This window comes from Aphis gossypii, chromosome 1, assembly GCF_020184175.1.
Source record: "Aphis gossypii isolate Hap1 chromosome 1, ASM2018417v2, whole genome shotgun sequence".
In the NCBI taxonomy this organism is placed as follows: Eukaryota; Metazoa; Arthropoda; class Insecta; order Hemiptera; family Aphididae; genus Aphis; species Aphis gossypii.
The window spans coordinates 49,057,330-49,080,644 of NC_065530.1; the positions used below are offsets into that span (position 1 = coordinate 49,057,330).

General features: G+C 25.3%; 1 protein-coding gene across 2 annotated transcripts in view; it reads left to right on the plus strand.

Moving 5' to 3' along the window:
- Nucleotides 1-17,626, plus strand: part of LOC114126804 (uncharacterized) — a 198,508-nt gene extending 180,882 nt beyond the window's left edge. For both annotated transcript variants that reach the window (XM_050199229.1, XM_027990821.2), the window contains 11 exons: nucleotides 1,969-2,220; nucleotides 3,106-3,281; nucleotides 3,378-3,530; nucleotides 4,402-4,702; nucleotides 6,415-6,615; nucleotides 6,715-6,865; nucleotides 7,481-7,709; nucleotides 10,563-10,692; nucleotides 10,929-11,064; nucleotides 11,694-11,897; nucleotides 16,091-17,626. In XM_050199229.1, coding sequence (XP_050055186.1) covers nucleotides 1,969-2,220; nucleotides 3,106-3,281; nucleotides 3,378-3,530; nucleotides 4,402-4,702; nucleotides 6,415-6,615; nucleotides 6,715-6,865; nucleotides 7,481-7,709; nucleotides 10,563-10,692; nucleotides 10,929-11,064; nucleotides 11,694-11,897; nucleotides 16,091-16,671 — 2,514 coding nt within the window. In that variant the 3' untranslated portion in view covers nucleotides 16,672-17,626. The remainder of the gene's footprint in view (nucleotides 1-1,968; nucleotides 2,221-3,105; nucleotides 3,282-3,377; nucleotides 3,531-4,401; nucleotides 4,703-6,414; nucleotides 6,616-6,714; nucleotides 6,866-7,480; nucleotides 7,710-10,562; nucleotides 10,693-10,928; nucleotides 11,065-11,693; nucleotides 11,898-16,090) is intronic.
- Nucleotides 17,627-23,315: the final 5,689 nt, after the last annotated feature.

Consider the following 23,315-nt stretch of genomic DNA (forward strand, 5'->3'; position numbering starts at 1 on the left):
CGGCTGAGCTATTTTGTCATTTTGCCGACGAGTGCAATTCTTTTGTTACCTAAAATTTGTATGCAACGTCGAAGGATATTAATATATTTATATTAACGTTTTGTAAGGAGATATTCACATAATGTACTACTAACCTAAAAATATTCTAATAACAATAACCTAATGCAATATAATAATAATAATATTATTAACCTTTGGAAAATGGTGTACCTACTTTGCCTATTCATAACGCCGTGTCTACCAGTCATTTCATTATTGAATTTCGTGAAAAAAATCTCATCATTTCAGCTTTTGAATGCGTGAAGCAACTGAAAAAATCAAAGAATATCTACACTACATTTAGATACATCGATATATGTATATGTCTTGTTATAGCAATCGGTTGCTATAATAACAATCACCGTCTCAACCAGGGGCGTGCTCACGGAGGAGATGAGGGTGTCATATCCCCCCCATGAACTTTTTACTTATGCATTTAAACATTTCATGTCTATGTCCAATCAACAAAACAAAATATAGTTCATCTCCTCACCCCCCCCCCACCCATTAGAAAAAGCTGAGCATGGTCTCAACTGGTAACATTCTCCGTGTCACACAAATGTAACAGAATGACCCCCAGCCATATAACATATTATACATGTCAACAATTGCCGACTTCATAATATTCAAAAAACTATCGTAACCTATATATTTATGGATGATAGATTATCAATAAAATATTTTTTTGAACAAAACATGTACAAGTGACCAAAATTAGTAATGATGACAAACTTAGGAGATGAAACGTTTTAGTTTTTCCAATCAATTAATAACATTAAAAGTAGTAAAACAAGATTCAAAAATGAACCAATTGTTGCTTATCATCAATTGAACAAATAATCTATTTTATCATTCTAATTTTATAATACCATAATAATAGTAGTTTATAGTAACAATGATACGTAAAATAAATACAAATAAATGTTTCCCAACGATTTCATAATGGTAGTTGGCAATCATTGTTCGATTTTATCAACACTAATAAATTTTTGAATTATTAAATCTATGTAAATTTATTTTTAGAATTTTTCCAGGTATACCACGGAAATGTTTCACGTAATAACGATTGTCTTCAGCCAAAGAACCAGTATTTTTCAACATTTTAATTAACCGTAAATGTATCTAAAAGATAATATTATCTGATTTCTGACTTTTTAGTACAAAATACAAATTAACCTATTTTATTTTTTGATCATCGAACAAAGAATTACAACTTTTTTAAATTTATTAGAGTGGAGCATTTTCCATACTTTTCTCCTCTTCAGATGAAGACCCTGGTTAGAATTATCTAATTAAAATAGGGGCTTTTGTATTATCACTATTCATTCAAAAAAAAATATCATATATATTAAAATCCATTCGAAAACACCCACTATCTAATTTTCTAATCTCCATATAATAAGACACTAACATATTTAGTCGTAAGATGGCGTTGAATTGTATCTCATATGTGGATTTGCGTACAAATATAGCATTATGTAGGTAGATGTATATAACGGTTGCTCAGCAAAGACCAAGTTTCTGGGATTTTCGGTTTAATTAAAAAACTTTTCGATAGATGAACATTATACGTTTTACATCACCTCTGTTTTTTATAGTAAAACTGACCAAAAAAAAAAAAAATAAAAATAAAAACAAAAACAAACAAATAAATAAAAACGTGCGCTAGACGCTCGCGCGATACTCACGACGCCACAGACGTTGCATACCACATTTCCGGGAAACCTTTCAACAACACACGTTATGTATTATTTTTTCTGTTCAATCACAATACATATACACTATATTGAAAATGCACACTGTCAATATTATATTCAGAAATATATTGTATAAACGCCTACGATATACTGCACTACTATGCGCTATTTACAATATGTACATAAAATATTATGCAAATTTCAAACGGAGTTGTGCACGATTAATTTTCAGTTTCGTAAGAAAACATTGGGTTATGATAAGGTCAACGTAACGGCCGCGAAAACTTTGAGTTCGCTGTACAGCGAACTTCACACCACCGCTAAATGGTATCCGGGCGAAGGTGAGCCTGTCATCGATTTCCTTGTGTCTGTCACGTCGTACCTACAAAAATCCTTCGATTTGGCTGACCTAGACCAAACTTCTGATAGCTTTGACAATATACTAAGGATGCTGCTGGAAAACGATTCGGTGGTTAATGAAAAGGTAAGTGTTTGCGTATTTTAGCTCTCTGATTTCTGTGGATCATTATACTGAACATATTATTTTATTATATTTTAAATCGTACACGATATTACTACTAATATATTTATTTATTTTTTTTTTTTTTTGAACCTAATATTAATATAGGTATATAATATGTTTTTGAGACAGATATATATTTTTTTTCTGAAAAATGTTACGTTTTACTGGCCATTGCAATAAAATATTAACAAATACAAAAATGAATAGTGTTTAGCTAAGAAATTATACATAATACTATTATATTACCCAGTCAATTTCGTATTACAGTGTCTAATCATAGAAACTATATAATCAAATAAATCATTAAAATGATAGTAATTAAAAAAACACAAATTTCCTTTATTTGAAGACTCAGGTAAATTTTTCTATTATCAAAAATTGCCTCGATCGAAACCTTGAAGACTAAAATAAAAATAAAAATCTGTTTTTTAAATTAAAATCCGTCAAACACAAGCTTCATACTTTTGTTGTTTTATTATTTTATATATTTTTTCAACTGCTCCAACTCCTTTAACAATATAATTACATAGCCATAACAACCAATAAAAAATCAGATACGCAAAGTATGTATATAATTTTTTATTTTTCATAATAAGATTTTTCATGTGGTTACCTCTAGCAACTAATGTGTCATTAGTGACGATTAATACAACTATGTGGAATATCATCATTCATTCATTTTTTTTTTTAATCTTAATTTTAAAAGCATATTATATGATTCGACGTTTTTCCTTACACTGAACAAAATATAAAGTAGTAGCAATGATTTTTCTTATATTAAGTACTTATATATAGTTGGAATTCATATATTAAATAATGTATTTTTATTTTTTTATTATTTGGCAGAAAATTGTTCAACTTCTGGACATGATCGAAACGTGGACGTTGTTGAAAGCGTTTTACTTGTTCAGCAACAAAGAAACTAAACAGTACACCAACCAGATCGAAAATATATATGTGGCGTCGGCCTCGGAAGTAGTGAAAAATCATAGTAGAAATATAACGCACAGATTTTATGACAAGTACATAAGGCTAATTTTATTTTATTATTTTTTTTTTAAAAAAAAAATCATTTGACACAGCCTCTTTATTCCAAGTACGATTTATGTATTTTGCAGACAAATCATTAGGTCCTCACAACAACCAAAAGTAATCGTTTCCATGTGCGACGTTCAAATTGACAAATGGATTAACAAATCGTTCAATGTAGGAGTCACGACATTCAAAAATTTATCTGAGTTTTTTCCGAGAAAATATTACATTAGCAAGAGGTAAACGAAAATTATATTATTTTCTGCGTTTTAGTACAATAACTACGTATAATATTTTTCAAACCAAACTAATGAAATTAGTATATTTTTAAATGTTGTGTGCAGATGTTACGTGACTTAAAACGTAGTGACTTAAAAAACCTTTCCTTTGGAAGTTTTCACTTTATTTTCAAATGTATTACATTTATGCAGAGTACGCATAATTCAATTCATTTTTCGTATATATCATTTTATTTATTTATTTATTTTTTTTTTTTTGAAACTAAATTCGTAGTACTGTGTTCTTGCTTTTAACTTAATATTATTATATTATTAAATTATTTAAAAAAAAAAAAACCCAGAATCAAAAAATCTATATCGACGTTAACTGTTTTTGTACCTTTGACTTATATATTATATGTATAATGTATATGTCATCTATAATAATACTTTGATTTCGTACCCACCATAAGTCACGTTCGATGATTAGCATTTGTGATACGAGTTGAAAAATAAAACCGTTTCTGTTTATTGCATTTTAAACTGCAGAATGAACAAAAATAATAAATCAACGAATAGTCAACTCAACAGTTTGTTGAAAGAGACTTAAAATCACAGTCTCTAGCTGTTAAGTTTTAACATTTTTTATTCTGTGGTGATAATAAACAGGTACATGAAATTTAGAATTTATTATTTCGACGATCTACATGTTGTGTATCCAACTGTATTACAGTATATTCCTACATGAAAGGTCGATAATAAAAAATATAGTGGGTATAGGAAAAAAAATACTCGATTTAGATGATTATAAGTACGTTATGGCGTACTAAAAACCACATACCATATAATATAAAATTCAAATATGTTATGAAATGTGTGTATTGGTTTTTAGCAAAGATGGAGAGATCGAGTACAACGTTATGACGCCACTGGTGTCGGTTACCGTGGCGCAAGACGGACAACGGATACGCAAACACTTACCGACTATTGTAACCGAGTTGGAGTTTGACCTTACGTTACCGTGGTTGATAAACGGCACTTGGAATGTAACATGCGTGACCACAGCCAGACTAACCGATCACCAGTGGGACATGTCGTCCTGTCGGGTAGTCGGGTCACCATCGTCTAACGTTACCCGTTGCCACTGCCCATCAGCCGGTCTGTTCACCGTACTCGCTAGAGTGGTGCCCCTGGTCAGTATATGGTTATTGGTTATCATTAAACTAATATAATTATTTATTAGTTCTATAAATAAATGTGAACAATTAATACTTAATAATAAATATAATATAATATTAATACTTAATCACAGGTGACCAACACACGGCCTTAAATTCCAATCAGTTAATTTAAACCCTGAAATCAAAATTCAATTTCATTGTTATATTTTCTGCGTGTATAGTTTTTTGAATAGCTGCATTGATAATACAAATTTATTTCAAAGTGTATTATTATTATTTTTACATATTATACAACTAGTCAATACTGGTAATTTCTGTTGTTTCTATATCGAACCTCAAATAAAATCATTTTTTTGGGTAGTCCTAAAATATTAAATCGTTAACACTTGTAAGGATTTGTTGATTTATTTATAGACAATAATATTTTAAAAAGTGAAAATTATACAATGTTTTCTAATTATATTAAGGTTTTAATAACTAACATTTATCTTATGTTTTTATCTCACATTATGTGTATTATTCGTTTTAAGTTACACTATAGTTATTGTATTCATGCTCCTCCGTGGGCGTAAATTATTTTATAAATAAAAAGAATTTATAATACCATTAGAAAATATAAACTACGACAACAGTCATCGGATTTCATATAAAATTGCCTCAAAACACTGAAGTCGTAAAATAGCACTAACGCTGGACTAGACAGGGATCGCCTACCGAATAATTATTGAGTTTTTAATTATATGCAGTTAATTATTTGGAATACAAATATGTATAGTACAGTTAAGCATCTACCAACTCTTAATTATTTTATTTTATTTATTTTTTTGAAAATTTAATCAAATATTATTGTAATTTATTAATTATTTTTACATTTATTTTATTTATAAAGTTACAATAATGCTGTTATATTAATATTAACTTAAATTTCTGTAATTATATTTTAAAAATAATCGTACATTTTTAATCACAAAATAGAAAAAACACGATACAATTTTACTATTTCCGTTTACAAGATACCTGTTATATGGCACGTTATTTTCTAGTCAAATTAAAATTATACTTTCTTAAATCTATAGATTAAATGCATCAAATACAAAATAATGTGCTATTACACTATATTCTTTAAATCAAACCTTATAAAACAATAAACAAATATTTATGAATAGTTATTTATGTATTTATGCAAAATACATAAAAATTCTCTTGAACTCTCGTACTTTTGTTACGGAAAAAATATACAGACAAATTTAATAATTCTGTTTAAATAAAAATAAAGTGCAAAAATAATTATTTTACCATACCAACTTACTTTACTGCTATTGTTACACTTCACAACACTTAAAACCTAAAACGTAAAACATTGGTGGAAGAAATTATTTTTATTATTTTTTCTCTTAATTTACTTAATTAATAAGTGTTTTTTGTTTTTAAAATGCACAAATGCATAGGTCTAATTATATTAGAATATTACAACAATAAAATTAAGCGAGCACCTATAGCTAGGATATTATTAAAAATTATTTCTCGATAAATTCGCGATCAATGTAACATTATATTAAAAATAATATTATGTACAACTTTTACAATTTTAAACATAACATATATTACACTATACCTATAGTCCTGTCAAAACAAACATCCGTGCATCGAAGTTTAATTCAAAATGGTTTAGAATTTAATTGAATAATGTTTGTTGTTTTTTATTTATTTGTTCTCATACTTAGGACGAAGGAGGTCAAAGTACTTCAAAACAAGATGTGATTATTGTGTTCGGGTGTGCTTGTTGCCTGGTGCAATCAGCGATGTCTCTAATGCTGCTGGTCACTCAATGGGTTAAACACCCGACGTGCATTGTGTACTTAAAGATACAGCTGTGTTTCGCAATTATAATCCAGATGTGCATGTTTCTGTACGCAACGAAAAATGTAAATGATCGTCGTTATAATTACAATTATAATTATTGTTTTTATTTTCAAGACGTTCTATTTAAAACATATTTAATGACAACAACTTACCATTTTCAGAACGACTATGGATTTTTTTCGCTGTACTTGCAAATAGTGACCCTAGTAGAGATAACGTCGCACTTGAGTCAGTTGCTCATCGTCTACACAGAGATAATTAGCTTCCCGCAGTTTTCCAATATTAAACTTCCAATTATTGGTGTAGCGACAAGTAAGGATAATTTATCTATCAGTAACACGCGAGATGTTTTTTATTTTTCATGTTATCCATTCGGTGATAAATCCTATAATCTTAAATAATTAAAATACTGCGTTATCCATTCAGCTGACGTTTTATCAATAACCGTCATCATGTTTCATAATTTTTTTTCGTTATTTATGTTTTCTCTGAAACGAAAAATAAATAAATTTAAATTGGTTGACCCTTTAACAATTTTGTAAGTTTTCTATTTTTTATATAGGTATACAATATTATGTCCTACATTTATAGAAATAAATTATTTTACTTAAGAAATATATACATATTTCTATAAAATATAATTAAAATATATTACAAAATGATTACAGGTAAGAAGGTATAGGTGAAATTTAGTTTATTTTGATTTTAAATTCCTCTCCGTGGAGATAGTATAACGAATTATATTATTTTAATTTTCAAATAAAATTTGAGTTTTAGTCATCTATATGTTAGGTACATACTATTATCATTGTATTGTTTGATAAAATAAGTAAACATTATTCGTGAAGGTTTATTCTTCAAATACTTATTTTAAAATCATCAATCTTCGACTTATACACTTATGATGTTCTTTTTAATGTTTTTCAGCTGCACCCGTATTATTTGTGCTCAGTATTATGTTAAGTCTGAATATTATTGGCGCTAAGCCTATTCGGCCATGGTGGTCATGGGAAAACTCTGCATTTATCTACATTTATTTAATAATCTTCGTACTGCTCATGATTATGTACTTATCAGTATTAACAATCACCGTACCCAAGTTGAAATTTATAAAGCAGAAACTTCAACGGAACACACCAACCAGCATGAAAAAAAGGTGAGACCTTCCTACCTAGTACTTTCTTGCACATTTGTCAGTAATTTTATTTATCAAGTTTCCCTTTTCTGCGTAACACATTTTCTTTCACTTAACGACTAAAGTCAAGATTATCACAAGTCAGATTTAATAAGTATGGTACGCATTATTGTAACCATTAATCTTAACATACCTACAAATACTGATGAGTCATTTCAAAATTATTTGTATTCGATAACTTATAATAGGTAATTGTTAATTCCACTCAAAATTAGAAGGTAAAAAAAAATATTAATAAAAGCAAAAAAATAAATACATTAAAACAATGTAAAAATTTATAAATTAAATAATTAAAAATAATTATAATAACAGTAAAAATATGTTTGTACGTATATCATACTGTGAATAATAACAATTTTGTATTTAATTTGTTTTATTATATTTTATATTAATAACTGTTTTAAACTAAAAAAAAAATTACTTACACAACTTGCTCAATTATCAGACATTAAATTCAATAAAAAATATAATTATTATTGCGTGTTAATATCTCTAACATATTAAGTAAATAAATCATTATTTTCTTAAAATTTAGATAGATAAACTAACAAAAATTTCTAACTTAAATTTGAAAAAGTCTATACATTAAAGATTAATCTGCATTTGTGGTAACAAAGCGTACGTTTTAGAAAATTTTAAAACTTAAAATTAAAAATATAAAAAAATATCTAAAATATATACGATGATATTTTATTAAAAACAATGTACACACTTTCACCATAAATTATATTATTATTGATTTAAAAAGAAACATTTTTTTTTATAACATTTAAAGTATGTTAATATAGAAATTTGATATAATTTTAAAAAAAATATATTATCGAAGTGACTATTTACGTTTTTAACTTTTTATTAAGTACATAATGTTAATTTAACATTCTTAACATTTTCTTATTAACATTTAAATTATTGTTAAAATAATTCATTTTATAATTAACGAATTTATTGAAGCAATGCCTGTATATTTATACAGAGATATACTGCTCCAAGATATTACGCTTCAGTAACTTTGTCATCTAAGTACATCATTTATGGTATTTCAAAACAAATAGTACAATATATTCAATACGAATTATATAACAACAATTACGGCTATATAATTACAATTTTCTCAAGAGAGTTGTGTAAACTTAAGTATTAATTTAATTGCATTAGTTAAATATTTAAAAAACAATTAAAAATAATTATAAAATTCGTTGATAGGTACATAATAAAATTAATAGAATCATTAAAACAATAAAATAATAAAACTATACTAATGTTTTTTTTTCTTTAAAGACACTAAACTTAATCCTTTCAGTGTTATATTTTATTATTAAATTATTTAATAATAATTTAAAACCCATATTATACTCTTTCGTTTATATTTTATTTTATCTATGTTATAAAAATAAATAGATATATTTAAATATTTCGTTGCAATAACAAAATAATAAATTTAAAAATTAGTATTCTTGATTTTTTTGGATTTTTTATGAAGATTGACTAATAAAAAAGAAATAATAATATAACTGTATATAGGTACTAACAAAAAATAATTTAGATTAATTTAGTACTATTATTGATTTTATAATATTTTCATTTTCAATGGCATTTAAAAAAAACACATAGTATATTTTTGACAAAAGTAATTTATTGATCATACTTTAAGTTTTTTGAAAAATATTCTGAGATTTTTGTACGATAAATTTATAAAATCCTTACAACTTTTTATTAATTTAAAATATCCACAATAAAGCAATTTTGAATCCAGTTTTTAAGAAAATATAATATGAAAATAAAAGTTCAAAGAAAACGTAAAAATGAAAATGTAAGAGTTAAGTTATTAAATATCACCTACGCAAAAAATGTAAAATAACAATACAATTAAAAATACCTTCTTTGAAAATTCAATTAATACAAAGATGGCCAACACAAATATGTTTTGGAGCCACGTAGATAAATACTATGATACCAAGAGCCAAAATATTTATAAATACATTTTATTTAATTTGATTAATTTTTATAATTGTATAGCAAAAAAATTAAAATTCATTATAACAATAAAAAAATTTTGATTTTATAAACAAAACGCAAGTCGTATCTGAGTATAACGAGAACCGGAAGTTCGCCAGTCATGGTAAAATACCAATGCTGTTGAATTTTCACTACTAAAATAACATTAAATTAATAATTTAAATAAAAACATCGAGGTCAGGTATTTAATAATTATATATACTTAAAATTTGTGTAATGTATCTTAATTTAATATTATGACTATAATCTACAGCTATAATGAGTTACAACTAGTTACAAAAAAAATGTCTTCCTACCCAAGCATATCTATAATATGATTTAAAATACTAGCAATAATTGTTTATGTATTTTATAACTTATAAATAATATCTTAAAGTTGAAATATTTCGAATTAATTTACATAAACGTATTATATTCTAATCTCATAAAATTCAAGTTAATATTTGAAACATTTAGTCATAAAATTGGTTTTATACAAACTATTTTACTTAGATATATGTATAAAAAAAATCGTTTGATGCTTAAATGTCAGTGATACAGACGAGCTTTTCCTTCATAGATTCTTAGAAAAAATTTTAAACAAAACTTTATGAATGTAACATGAGACACACGCTGCATAATATCACCATGTTATTCTCAAAGAAGGAAGTTTTTAATATATTCTTCTATAGCCTTTCAAAACATATTTAATCACGTTTAGAGTATATAGACTGAGAAATCCCTTATTTTTACAAAATACATTTCACTTTGAAGCACGTCTATTTAACAATATAACGCGTAATATTTTTTTACACTTAGAATGGGACTTATAATCAGATCAGTAGCTATCCTGTTAACCGTAATCGTAACGACCGTTTCCAGTATCCTACACATAATCTACATGGGAGATTTCACCAAATATTTTTTCAGTTCATCATGTGCCATACAAGTAAGTGAACTCCAACTAAGAAATTAATCGTTCTGTATAAGCCTGCTTACATTCAGAGGCAAATAGCGTTGTCTGTTTGTCTTGTATTGCAAAATATTTAAATTTAATATGAATTATTTGTTTTTCTTTAACCAATGAATAAAGTGAAATTAAGCATTAAAAAAAATTATTTATTATACTTAATATATATTCATTTTATAATCAATTCTAAATTACCCGTGTGTTCCGTAATATAGGGGTTCGTTGTATTGTATTGCTACGTGTTGCACTCGGAAGATCCATTTGATTTGAGGACCGTTTACAGATCAAAATCATCACAACAACAATCATTCGATGATAACCATTCGGATTCTGCCGGAAGTCCATTAAATCGTAAGTACAAATAGTGATTACCAATACAGATTAGAGAGAAAAATAAGCGTTATTTAAACTACTAGCAATAAGACTTATTTACCGATACATGATTCATTAAATAATCTATTGATAGTTCAACTCGTGGCGTGAAAACTTATGGTCAATTTGTATAAATACTTCATGAATTGTTTTATTACAGAGAGCATGAATGTTTATATTAAACCGTTTTCCATTTAATACTTGACAATTTTAATAAAATATCTTTGAATAAAATAGATCAAAAACTTTCAATGTGCATAATATTATAACTTTAAAATCACCTCATTATATCGTGTATTGTAATAAATTCAAATATAATATTGTTAAACGACACAAACGATAGATTCAAATTAATGTATATTGTTATTACATAAAATATCAACTATGGTGCAAACAAGTTACTGCGATTAATAAATAAAAAAAAAACAAACAAACGCCATTCATTTAATAAATCTAAATAAATCTAATAAATTTCATAGATAACACGATAAAAATAAAATGTAAGCAATTAAATAAACAGCTCATTGTAACATTAATTTCTACTATAATAAATAATTAATAACACTAATATTGGATTTTTTCGTATAATAAATATTTTTAAATTTCAGATTTTTCTAAGAACACTATAGATTATGAGATAAAACAATCAATAAAGAGTGATATACTGGAAATAACAGATAATCCGCAAGAGTATTTTATCACACAAGAAAAACCAGTATCGATTGTCAGCAACCTTACTAGCTCGTTAAAAAAACTTGATAATAATACTGAGCCAAAAAAGTCTGTGACATTTCGTCATGACTTAATAACAGGTAAAATAATCAATGCAACATGTATAAAAGATTATAAATAATTATATTTACTATCTGCCAATACGAAGAAATAATAAATTGAATATAATTACCTTAAATGTCTCAAATACTGTTTTAAATTAAAAATATAAAATCTTATTGACGTAATTACATTTAACGTTTTATATCAGCTCCTAAGTAAAAAAAAAAACAAAACAAAATTAAATCAAACGTAAGCAGTAAATTTTACTTTTATTGTTATTTTTTCATTTATAAATAATTAAAAAATATTTTTATATACAAAAAAACTAGCACAAAAGATAATAATTATGTATCAGTGGCTTGTAGAAATGAGGGAAGAACCATTCAGTAATAGTAATTCGTTGTGAATTTATAAGTATTATTGTGGTTTATTTTTATTTTAGTTATTCATTTTATGTAAGTAAGAGATCAGTTATATGATTATGAAAGATGTTGGTATTCTAAAGAAGAATTAGTAATGGTTTAGAGGTTAAAGCATTAAACCTAATTTAACTGAAGAAATTTAAATTCTGACTGTTTTAAAGCAACAAAGAATATTTTAAGGGTATATTTAGGTATATTATGTAGGTTCCTATATTTTAATAGATTTATGTAAGATTTTTGTAATTTGACTCAACTAAAACCCGATTCCTTCTAAAGCTGCTTAGATTTAAGTTGTATCAGCTGTTGGGTTGAAGTTTCTTACCTACTTTCTTTCTATTTTAACAATGTAGTAGAATTTGTCTTCTTACATTTGATACGTCTAAAATTGGCCATCCCCATTTTTTAAATAATAAATAATTAATCTGAAGACTTCTGGATATTTTGTTTGAATTTTAAAATTTTTATGATTGACTTAAATTAAAAGGTTTTAGTTTCTACAAGATCTGTAACTTATGAAATTTAATCGTATACTTACAAAATCTTTTACTTTTTAGACTATTATAAAAAAGATAATTTAGTGATTTTTTTTTTTTTTTTGGTTGGAAATGTATTTCAGAGTTATTTGATATTTTAAGAGTACTGTCCAATGTAGTCGACTGGCGTTATTAAATGGCTCCATTTACGATTAAACTTCAAAACAATTACAAAATAAAAATAATTTTTTTTTTTATTTTTGGTGATAGCTAAAAAACAACTATAGTGTATGAAACCTGAGATATTTCTTTTTAAAATCTATTGTAACCGGTCATTTTTGTAGTGACCATTTATTAGTACTATCTGAGTTCTCCTGTAAAAGACAGTTTAAACCAAAAATATTATTAGGTTTATTTTAAAACAACCATCATTTTAATACTGGCTTTTATAATATTACATATCAAATTAAATTAATTTGTACTCAGTTAACAAAATATTTCAGAATTATACGGAGCGACAAAACGTATACGTTATGTACGGCTGATCGCGCGGTACTGACAAATAGTAGTTTAGAGTATATTTTTTCGTTATGTAATAAATCATATTCAAAATCATCTTCTCATACCATGTGAAAAAAAATAAGTTCCAAAAATTGAATTATTGTTTGAATTAATTCGATTTGTCTGGTTAGTTTTCTTCATTTATCTTTTTACATTATAGATACTCTAATGCTGAAATCCAAAATAATAGTAGAAGTAAAAACAAACTACAATAAATTAAATGAAATATTTCAAACATTTGATTTTATGCAAAATACATATTATTATATTTATTTCTGGATCTTGGTTTGAATGTAGCTTTTTAAAAAAAAAATAATATTATTTAATGTTTTTAAAACAAAACAAAATGATTAATATGATGAATTAAAATAATTTCTATACATAAAATAATCTTAATTATAATACGTAATATTTTATTTAAATAACAATGATAAATTCATTATTTTTATATTATATTTATAATTTTAAATATTTTATATAATAGTGTTAATTAATATTATAGGTATATTTTTACTCTCCAAGCTTACCTAATTAATACATTTTTTAAAAAATGTTGAGTAATTAAAATTATTATTAAATTTTTTTCGATGTCTTTTAAATTACTGCAACGAATCAAATAAGATCAAAAATTATTTACTCTAATGAATCACTATTAAGTTATTATTTTTTTTAATTTAAAAACTATTCAACTATAGATGGTAGTATCTACTGTAAAATGTTATTCGAAATATATCATAATTTGACGAATGAACTGCATAGTACATACATTATCCCAAACATTTTCTATAGTATAATATATTATAATATATTATACAATATGATAAATTAAATTAAATACAAACTTAAAATTTTTTAAATTATTCATAATATAATTGTATTCAAATAATCTGGTACATAATAATAATATGAATATAGTTAAAAAAAATACTATAAAATTTCTTATAAAATTATTTTTTAAATTAAGTAAAATAAACTATCCTCAGCTATATTATTGTGGTGTTAATATTTAAAACAAAAATAAAAGGCCTTTTTAAGTCTGTTTTGTTTTGACTTTCAATCATTTTTAATGTTAAAATAAAATTATACTTGTTATTATTATATTATTATTATTAGTATAGGTACCTATATAATATTATAAAAAATGTATAATCGTGAATAATAAAATAACAGGAACTTTATCTCGTTGTATAATATTTAATGCATGAAACATATTTAGTGAATGAAAATGTCTTAACAATAAAGATAAACTTATATACCTGAAGCCATAATTTTCTTATATGTATTTAATTTGATTTAATAATTTATCATAAAATATTTTTTAAAATTTCAAACTTATTTAGGTTTTTAACATAGAGAGAATATTAAAATGTTTTATATTACAATATATTTTGTTAACGTAATCTTTGAGAAATATCACATATTATTTTTTTGTGGAAAACGTATTTATTCTATATAGTATACTATATTAAATACAAGTTATATCATCTAACACTTATGCATATATATATATATAAGTTTATAACTTTGAAAGATAACAAAATATTGATAGTCATTGTGCCACTAAATCATATTGATGCTTAAAGTTATGATGGAGCTATACCGTTTATGCGCTGATTTGTTGGTTCTGTATATGCCTTTACTACAGTCTTTAGATAATATAATTTAATACTTCTTTGTACAATTTGTTTCCATATTCCTCTTTACAAGAACAAAATAATTTTTTTGAAATATTTTTTTCATCAGTTTTTATGTCTTTTATTATTATTATATTATTTTATTAAATAATTCTAAATACTTTCAATAAAAAAATATTTAGAGCTCTAGTATTTATTCTTATGTCATCCATTGCAATTCAAATAATGATTAATGTAACTTATTTTTAAATGGTTATATTAAAATTTCATTCATGGATCGATTTTTTTTCTGCCAATCCAAAAATGTGTATATTATAACAAATTTAACTATTAAAAAATGATTTATTTAAACTAGGTACCTTTCTGTTTTTCTTTTTTCGAGCTCTTTCTAGTGACTACCATGCCCTAAACTATTTAGAAAATGAGCAATGTACCTTGGTTTGAGTCTTCTTTTCATTTAATTTACAATTGCTTGTTGTAAGTATTTTTTGGGGGGAATGAAAATAATTAAATTATCAGAAACTAGAAACATTGGTATAATAAGGATATTACTTATATGTATATAACTATTAGGTTTAAATAAAATGTAATACTTTTAATCACTTGTTAAATTTATAAATTGAACAATATATAGGGTATGTAAATCTAACATTGCCTTACTTTAGACTTTTAGGATCAATTTTTTCTATGTTCTTTTCTCGTATATTAAACATAATAGTTCATATTATAAAGCGTATTTTTCATTTATCTCCACCAGGATTTTTGTTTTTCTTAATTATTTGGAGTTCAACTTAATCTGAGTAGATATAGGATACTGCTGAAAATCCGTTAAAATGTTTATATGATCAATACACAAATTTGTAAAAAATATTATTTTAGATCATTCACATAATATATATTTCACAAGTTTTGGAAACCAATTATAATTTCAGATATCAATTTTAAGTCTTTTTATGTTCTATTTTCTTGCAATTTTCTGGTTAATTTAATATAATAATATGATTAAATAAACAAAATTGTATTAAGGTATACTTAACGGCGGTATACATTATTAAAACATTAACTCATATTAATTTACACTTTACCTATATATACATTTGTATTTGACTGCATCGATCATATTTTACGTTTTACAATGCAGGGTGCCATGAAAAGTCATCCGATGGTCACGACACCGACAGTGGTTGTGGTGGTTACTGTGGCAGTGGAGACAAGAGTTGTTGTTCATACCGGAACAACAGCAGATCACCATTATTGGAGACGACGGTTACCGATTCTGCAGTCATGGTAGACGATTGGCAACCTGTGGACATCGTGGATGCCTCACAGCCGACTTCGATAGCACCACTACCGGCCGGCAGCGACACTTCTATAAGGTGCGTTGTACAACCACCGCCCGACATGTTGGCCACGCACGTGTGCGTTGAAGTCGGCCTGGTTAAACAGCACGCCACCGCCGCAGATGAGTCGCCGACAATCGTCGTGTGCAGTGTGGATGTGGAACCTTGTCGGCAGCCCCATATGCTGTTCATGTCCGGGGTGACTGATAAATCGTCGTCGACTACGCCCGAGCTTCCCGATGTCTCTGGTGGTGATAGTAACGACGATGACGTTCTGGACCGAATATCGCAAGACTTGGACTATCTGCTGAACCGGAATAACGTTACAAACTCGAATTTGGTCGATTCGGATGGCAATGGTGATGCTGATCACAACCATTAAAAGAAAACCAAAGACCTGGCCTAACTCTAAGTCCACAAGACTGTGTTCAAAGGCATTGAAGAAACTTTAAACGCCAATTCAAACTATATCCGAACATACCCCCCCCCCCCACCAAATCACACTCACGCTGAACGGTGAACACGTTTTTGGTTACCGTTTACCACGAATTTATACATTTATTTACATATGATTATTAGTTATACATTAAATAGTAATTATTTATATTTTTTTTTTTCATGTTACAAATTATATATTAATTTAAATAATATTTGTACACAATATTATATTATCATTACATTATTAATACGTTCATTGTTTGAATACATTATTACTATTACTATTATTTTGATTATCATAAGATTGTAATGTTTTGTGTACAGGTAAAGATATTATTATTATGTGTATTCTTTTTTTTATTTTTAATAAGAATCATCGTAATGCCATAAATACGATGATTTTTCGAAACAAAATGTTATAAAATTTAATATTGCCATTCGTACTTTGTAATATACCATTTACAAGCTGCAGTATAATACACGTACATATATAATATTATTGTGATTTATGTATTACTATTATTATTATTATTATTATTATTATTATTACACCATGGGTCGTATATTATGAAACACAATTGTTTGTGGACTTTTCATAGTTTTTAAACAGAAGTGTATTTTTTGTGCACCCATACTTCAACCGTAATTACTTAAATGTACCACAATTTTATTATTCCACAACAGGAACCAAAATAAAAATACTTATAAAATGGACAACACTAATGTGAGATATTGAACGTTATTATTGGTGAACTCAATTTTCAATTATTTTTTCAAAAAGACAATAAATTTTTAAATCACCTGTATTTGTAATACGTATAAATATGAAAAAAATAATAATAATAATACCATATTTGTACAAATTCAATTGTATTTAATAAACAAACAAAACATATTTATTTTGTGTACCATTTTTTTTAAGAAACAATGAAAAAATGTTTATGTATAATTTGAATACTCAAGTGAAGTGTCAGAAAATAATGTGTTTAGTCGATATTATTCTGTTGCAAATATAAAAAAGAACAAAGCTGCAACTATACACGATTACAATAATTTACTTTGCTAAAATCTGAAACCGAAACATATTGTTATGGGAAAATAGCGAAACAATTTTTTTCAGTTTAATACCTATTCAGTATCCATATTAAAATATGAATATAATAATGTTATAATCCCAAAGCAGTTAATTTTATCCAAATGACATTTGAATAAATAAGGTAATAGAATTAGTTTGACTAACATAGAAAATATTATTAAAAAATGATTCTTTTATAGGTACCATTCATTTTGGATAAAACATTATGCATTTGAAACATGTGTTAACACCTTAAGTACCAAAAATGGTTTTTGGTGATTTAACGGCTAAATGATATGCGCTGATAAATATGAATAACATTATAATAAATATATTATAATTATAAAAACAATATAAATAATAAATTGTAATATTAACCAAACAAAAACAATTTATAAAATGTGTTAAATATTTAAATATTAATAAAATAAACAAATCTATGATAACTGACCAACCAAATGGTATTCAATATAATAATTATAATTGACTAGTCACAGTACAACATTTGTTAAATTTTGTATAATATATTATATAAATTGTATACTAAGTACATATTATAAAATCAACCCACTGAAAAATTGAAAAACTTATTTTATAAAAATTACATGATCACTTTACATAATTGGTGAAGAAACCAAAAAAGCCTTGGAATTATATGTCAAATTATTAATAATATAAGATTCTATTAAATGTATAATATATATTTCTATACTAAATAAATGAACATAGTTATTTTTTACATATAAATAAAAATATGGTTTTGAAGCCATTTAAAATCGTACATTTTATTTCTAAAAATATATTTTTTATCAATTTAACTTAACTTAAAAATTGTATGCAGTTAAATTTACATTTTAAAGTGCATAATTATTCACTAAATTAAGAAGCTAGTATAACGGTTATCAATAATAATAACATTTATTCAAATGAATATTACATTGGAAACCGATATTAGGTCTCAATGATATAAATATGGTAAAGAAATCATTAATAGAAATTGAATTAGTAGAAATAAAACATAAATGCATAATTTTTATACATATTTTACCATCAATATTTATAAAAAATAAATGTATTAATAAGGTTAAAAAATAGACAAATGGATAACCACTCGGCTGTACTATTGTACTATTGTGTACCAGGTACATAGATTAGTTGTAGAGTGCACCACTATTATTGATGAGATAAATTTGAATTCAATTATGTAACGTTGTATACGATAAACGGTTCTGAGCAGAACAATCAACCTATTTCACTAAGTATATTTCATAATATATTTTTGATAAAGCTATTGGTCATTTATTTACATTTTAGTATGACAATAGGTTGATAAAATTTTTCCAAAATATTGCATTTATTATACTATAAGTATATGATTAATAATTGTTATAATATGTATTCATGCCATATTAAACTTATTAACCAAATGTTAAATAACATATTTTTGTAAATACAATAAAACAGTAAAAATAGATTCAAACTGTTCATAAGTATCAAAAATATCATTGCGTATAATAAAATTATTAATTATTTATTATATGTAAAAGTTTTCTTAAGTTCTCAAAATTAATGTTTTTGATTTACATCAAAATAATTAACATCTTTATTCTTCTTTACGTAATGTTGTTCAAATTTGAACTTCTTCGTAAATTATTGTGTTCGTATATTTATTAGATTTTTTAATTATACTTGAACTATTGATAAGGAAAATAAAGATTTTTAAACTGTTACAAAAAAATACTTATATAGTTTCTAATTTTTGTGTTCTTGACATATATTGTAAAAATTTGAAGTTTAAATACCTACTTATAAATATACTTAATATATGTATTTTTAATAAATTTATATAGATATAATAACATCTTACATGAGATCATGTAATACATTTTTAAAAATATGGCTCATTAAATATTTTTTTCAACATTTAAAAAAAAAATCATACATTTCTCATGCATATAAATAATTCAATAATAATTTTTATTTGTGTTAATTTTATCTGTGTAAGACACTGTAGGTACACCATGATTTGTCAAAATAATATGCTTTAATTTAAAGTTTTGGATGTGGTTTCCAGTGGTAAATTAAATACCTATCCTTGGTGCATTATAAAAGTCAAAAGTAAGAAGTTTCCTTCGGTTTTCAAAAGCGTCGGGAAAACCCATAAAATAATGACAGAAAACAGTAATTTTTACTCAACACCAGTTTTCGACAAAATCAAAATTTATATTTTTGTAACACAAAAATGAATCACTGTAAATACTTAAATTATCACCAAATGTTTATACTAACGCTATCTATACACGATTACATTTTTAAAATAATCTAGTTTTTTTGAGCTATTTATAGACAAAAGAAATTTTTCTAAGTATTTCTTTTTTGAAATTTCGATAAAACAATTTTGGTTTAAAATCTTGAGAACTTGAAAATTTAATATAAGGTTTCTTAAAGATTTTCTTACTGCAGTAAAAAAAATTGAAAATCTTTATTTATTTTGTATTAGAAATATATTCATTTAAAATTAAATAAACTGTTATCCATACTTACTTAACTACAAAAAATATAATATGCAAATAATACAAATCATTTTTCAGTTCAACAGTCAACATAAACACGAGAAAGATTAAAATAATATATAATATTATTGATAGACATCTTTCGATGTCCTATAATATAAAAAACAAAAAGTATTAATTTGTATTCTAGACTTATAATAGCCAAATATGTCTTTAAAAATACTTAACAAGACATTGTCCAAAACTTTCTTATGCTCAAACTCCCAACTATGGAAAAACATACCTATCGATAATGAATATAAATCCTTCCCTAAATAACTAAAATTAAAATAAGGTTCCCAAACCATGTACACCATTATTTAAAATAATTAAACAAATTCATATCAAATAATAATAACAATTCAGCTGATTATTAAACTTAAATAAATAGATAAAAATTATTAATAAATTATATTACCTAACTTTATTAAACAGTAAATTATTATTTAAAGTGAGGTCAGATACTGTAAAATATAAAAGTCACGTAAAATCATTAATATATAAAAAGTCATTTTAAAAATATGAATAAGTTATTACGATTATATATACGTTTGACAGTGATAAAAAAAAAATAAACAAAACATCAAACTTTTTAAAAGCACCGCATCAGTCAAGAAAAATATTATTCATGAATTATTAAAAGCGTTGATCTTTAAAAATATATAATATCGTTTTTGTTTCCATTTATTTGCGCTATAAATAGTATAACAAGAAAAGGTTTAAATGAAGTTATATTTTATCACTAGACAGTCTCTCTCTTAAAAATGTTTGACTGTAGTAATTTAATTTATAAAAACATTTTTAGCAACCATCGCGTACATAGACCAATAATTCGTTTTTTCTGTTTAATTGAACAACCGCTGTACAGTCAATTATTGGCCGTATGAATTTAGTCGTGGTAAAATTGATCGTCAGGTCAGTGGCGAATCAGTAGTGGCGGTAGGGTTAATAGGGTAAATACCCCGCTTGAACTTATTATATACAATTTTTTTACATTGTGACTTGAGAAAAATACTAGTTATATAGTATATAGTATATAGTATATGTATTCAGCTTTAAGTATCGTATTACCCCCAACCCTTGATACGGTTAAGATTTCCCAGCCAATTAACATGTGATATTTCGGTTAAATCTCTTAAAATGAAATATTCATCTGAATGTATTCTGACTTTACATTTTTATTTTACATTTTCAACACATTTCCATACACTCGTAGTTTTTTCATTATTTTAACTTTCAAAACGATACAAAAACCATCATGCACTAGCATATTTTTTTCTTTTTCATTTTGATAAAATCTAGTCGTGTTAGTTATTATTTTTATATTAACTGTATAATTAGCACTAAACTACGCCGTCTATCAAAGTTGACTGAAAGACAGTGCTCTCGTACACACAGTACAGACTATATAGGAAATATTATTTTTCCAAATAAATGACATCTTATTATCGGATTCCGATAATATTTACTATTGTAATATACCTAATATAATGGTATTATATACGTCATACTGCATAAAAATGCCGAGTGTAAATTTGTACACGCTGTTATTCAACTTATTATCGCAAAATGTATAATAACGAGTATTGTCAATTTGTACCTATATATTTTTACGATAAAATACGGGACAAAACCTTAAACTAGTCAAACTTTTGATAGGTTAAAACCGCACTCATTGAATAGATTTAATATATTCTCGTTTCGTGACGAAAATATACTTCGACCAATTTACCAAACGACCAATCGATGTAAACTCCGAAAAACCAGCTCCAACATTTTTTACTGTCACCACTCACCATACCAAACGTCACTCTGTTTCAAACCCCAATCTAAAACACCCCATCGATGACATGCATTATCTTACTAACTATACTTTTTTTATAAATATTTTAAATCTAAATTTGGAAGTATTTCAATTTTAATTATTTTGCTATAATCCAATAACATTTTTAATGGAGATTCAATACTTTTACATATCTACAGGTATATTACTATGTTTTGTATACACAATGCAATTTTCAAAACATTGAGATATATTATACACAGAAAAAATTACACTATAAATGTGTAGGTGGTATCATTGGTATCAATATTTTTAGTGACTGTTTCTAATTCAATTCAATTGAAACATAATATTGTTTTTTATTATTATTGTAATAAATGATAACTATAATTAAATTTGTCATATAAAAACACATAATATTATTTTATATTATTATTTAATGTTATCAGTGGTGAGGATAATATAATCATTTAATATGTAACTAATAATATAACTAGAAATGCACGCAGGTAAATGCAATATTATATATTTTTATTTGTTAAATGAATTAAATGAAGACTGGACATAGAAAAAATGTATAGGTACCCTTCTCTTAAAAAAAAAACATCTTAACTCGCTGCATGCCACGACACAAAACATGTCGTCCACAATGTTATGCTACTGCCACGCCTCTATAAGATTGTTGATGAATACCACCCAATGAAAATCGCAATTGAAACATCTACTTACATTTGGTACGGTCTACTCACAAACTCAAAACTACAATTGATGATTGGGAGTCGGAGTATTAAGTTGTGACGTTTGTCCGCGATGATAAGCAAAAAAGAACAACATTTTAATAAAAAAAAAATACACTTTTCAGTTTTTTTTATGCAATACAAACTATTAATTAATAATTGTTATACAATATTATGTATTTTATCAATTATTTTGCTTATTATAGTGCATACACAAATATATAAAACGATTAGATGGCTGACTTTAAATATACCTATCATATTGTTATATATAAACCAATAAAACTAATTATATTATGAAAAGAATTAATTTTCATTGTTTCAGATGTACTTATTCCTTCTATAAAATATCGAGTTTTTTACGAATAAACTAAAAAAATCAAAAATATATAATCCCAATATTTTTATAAACGTAACAATTTAGAAACCTAAAAGATTTAG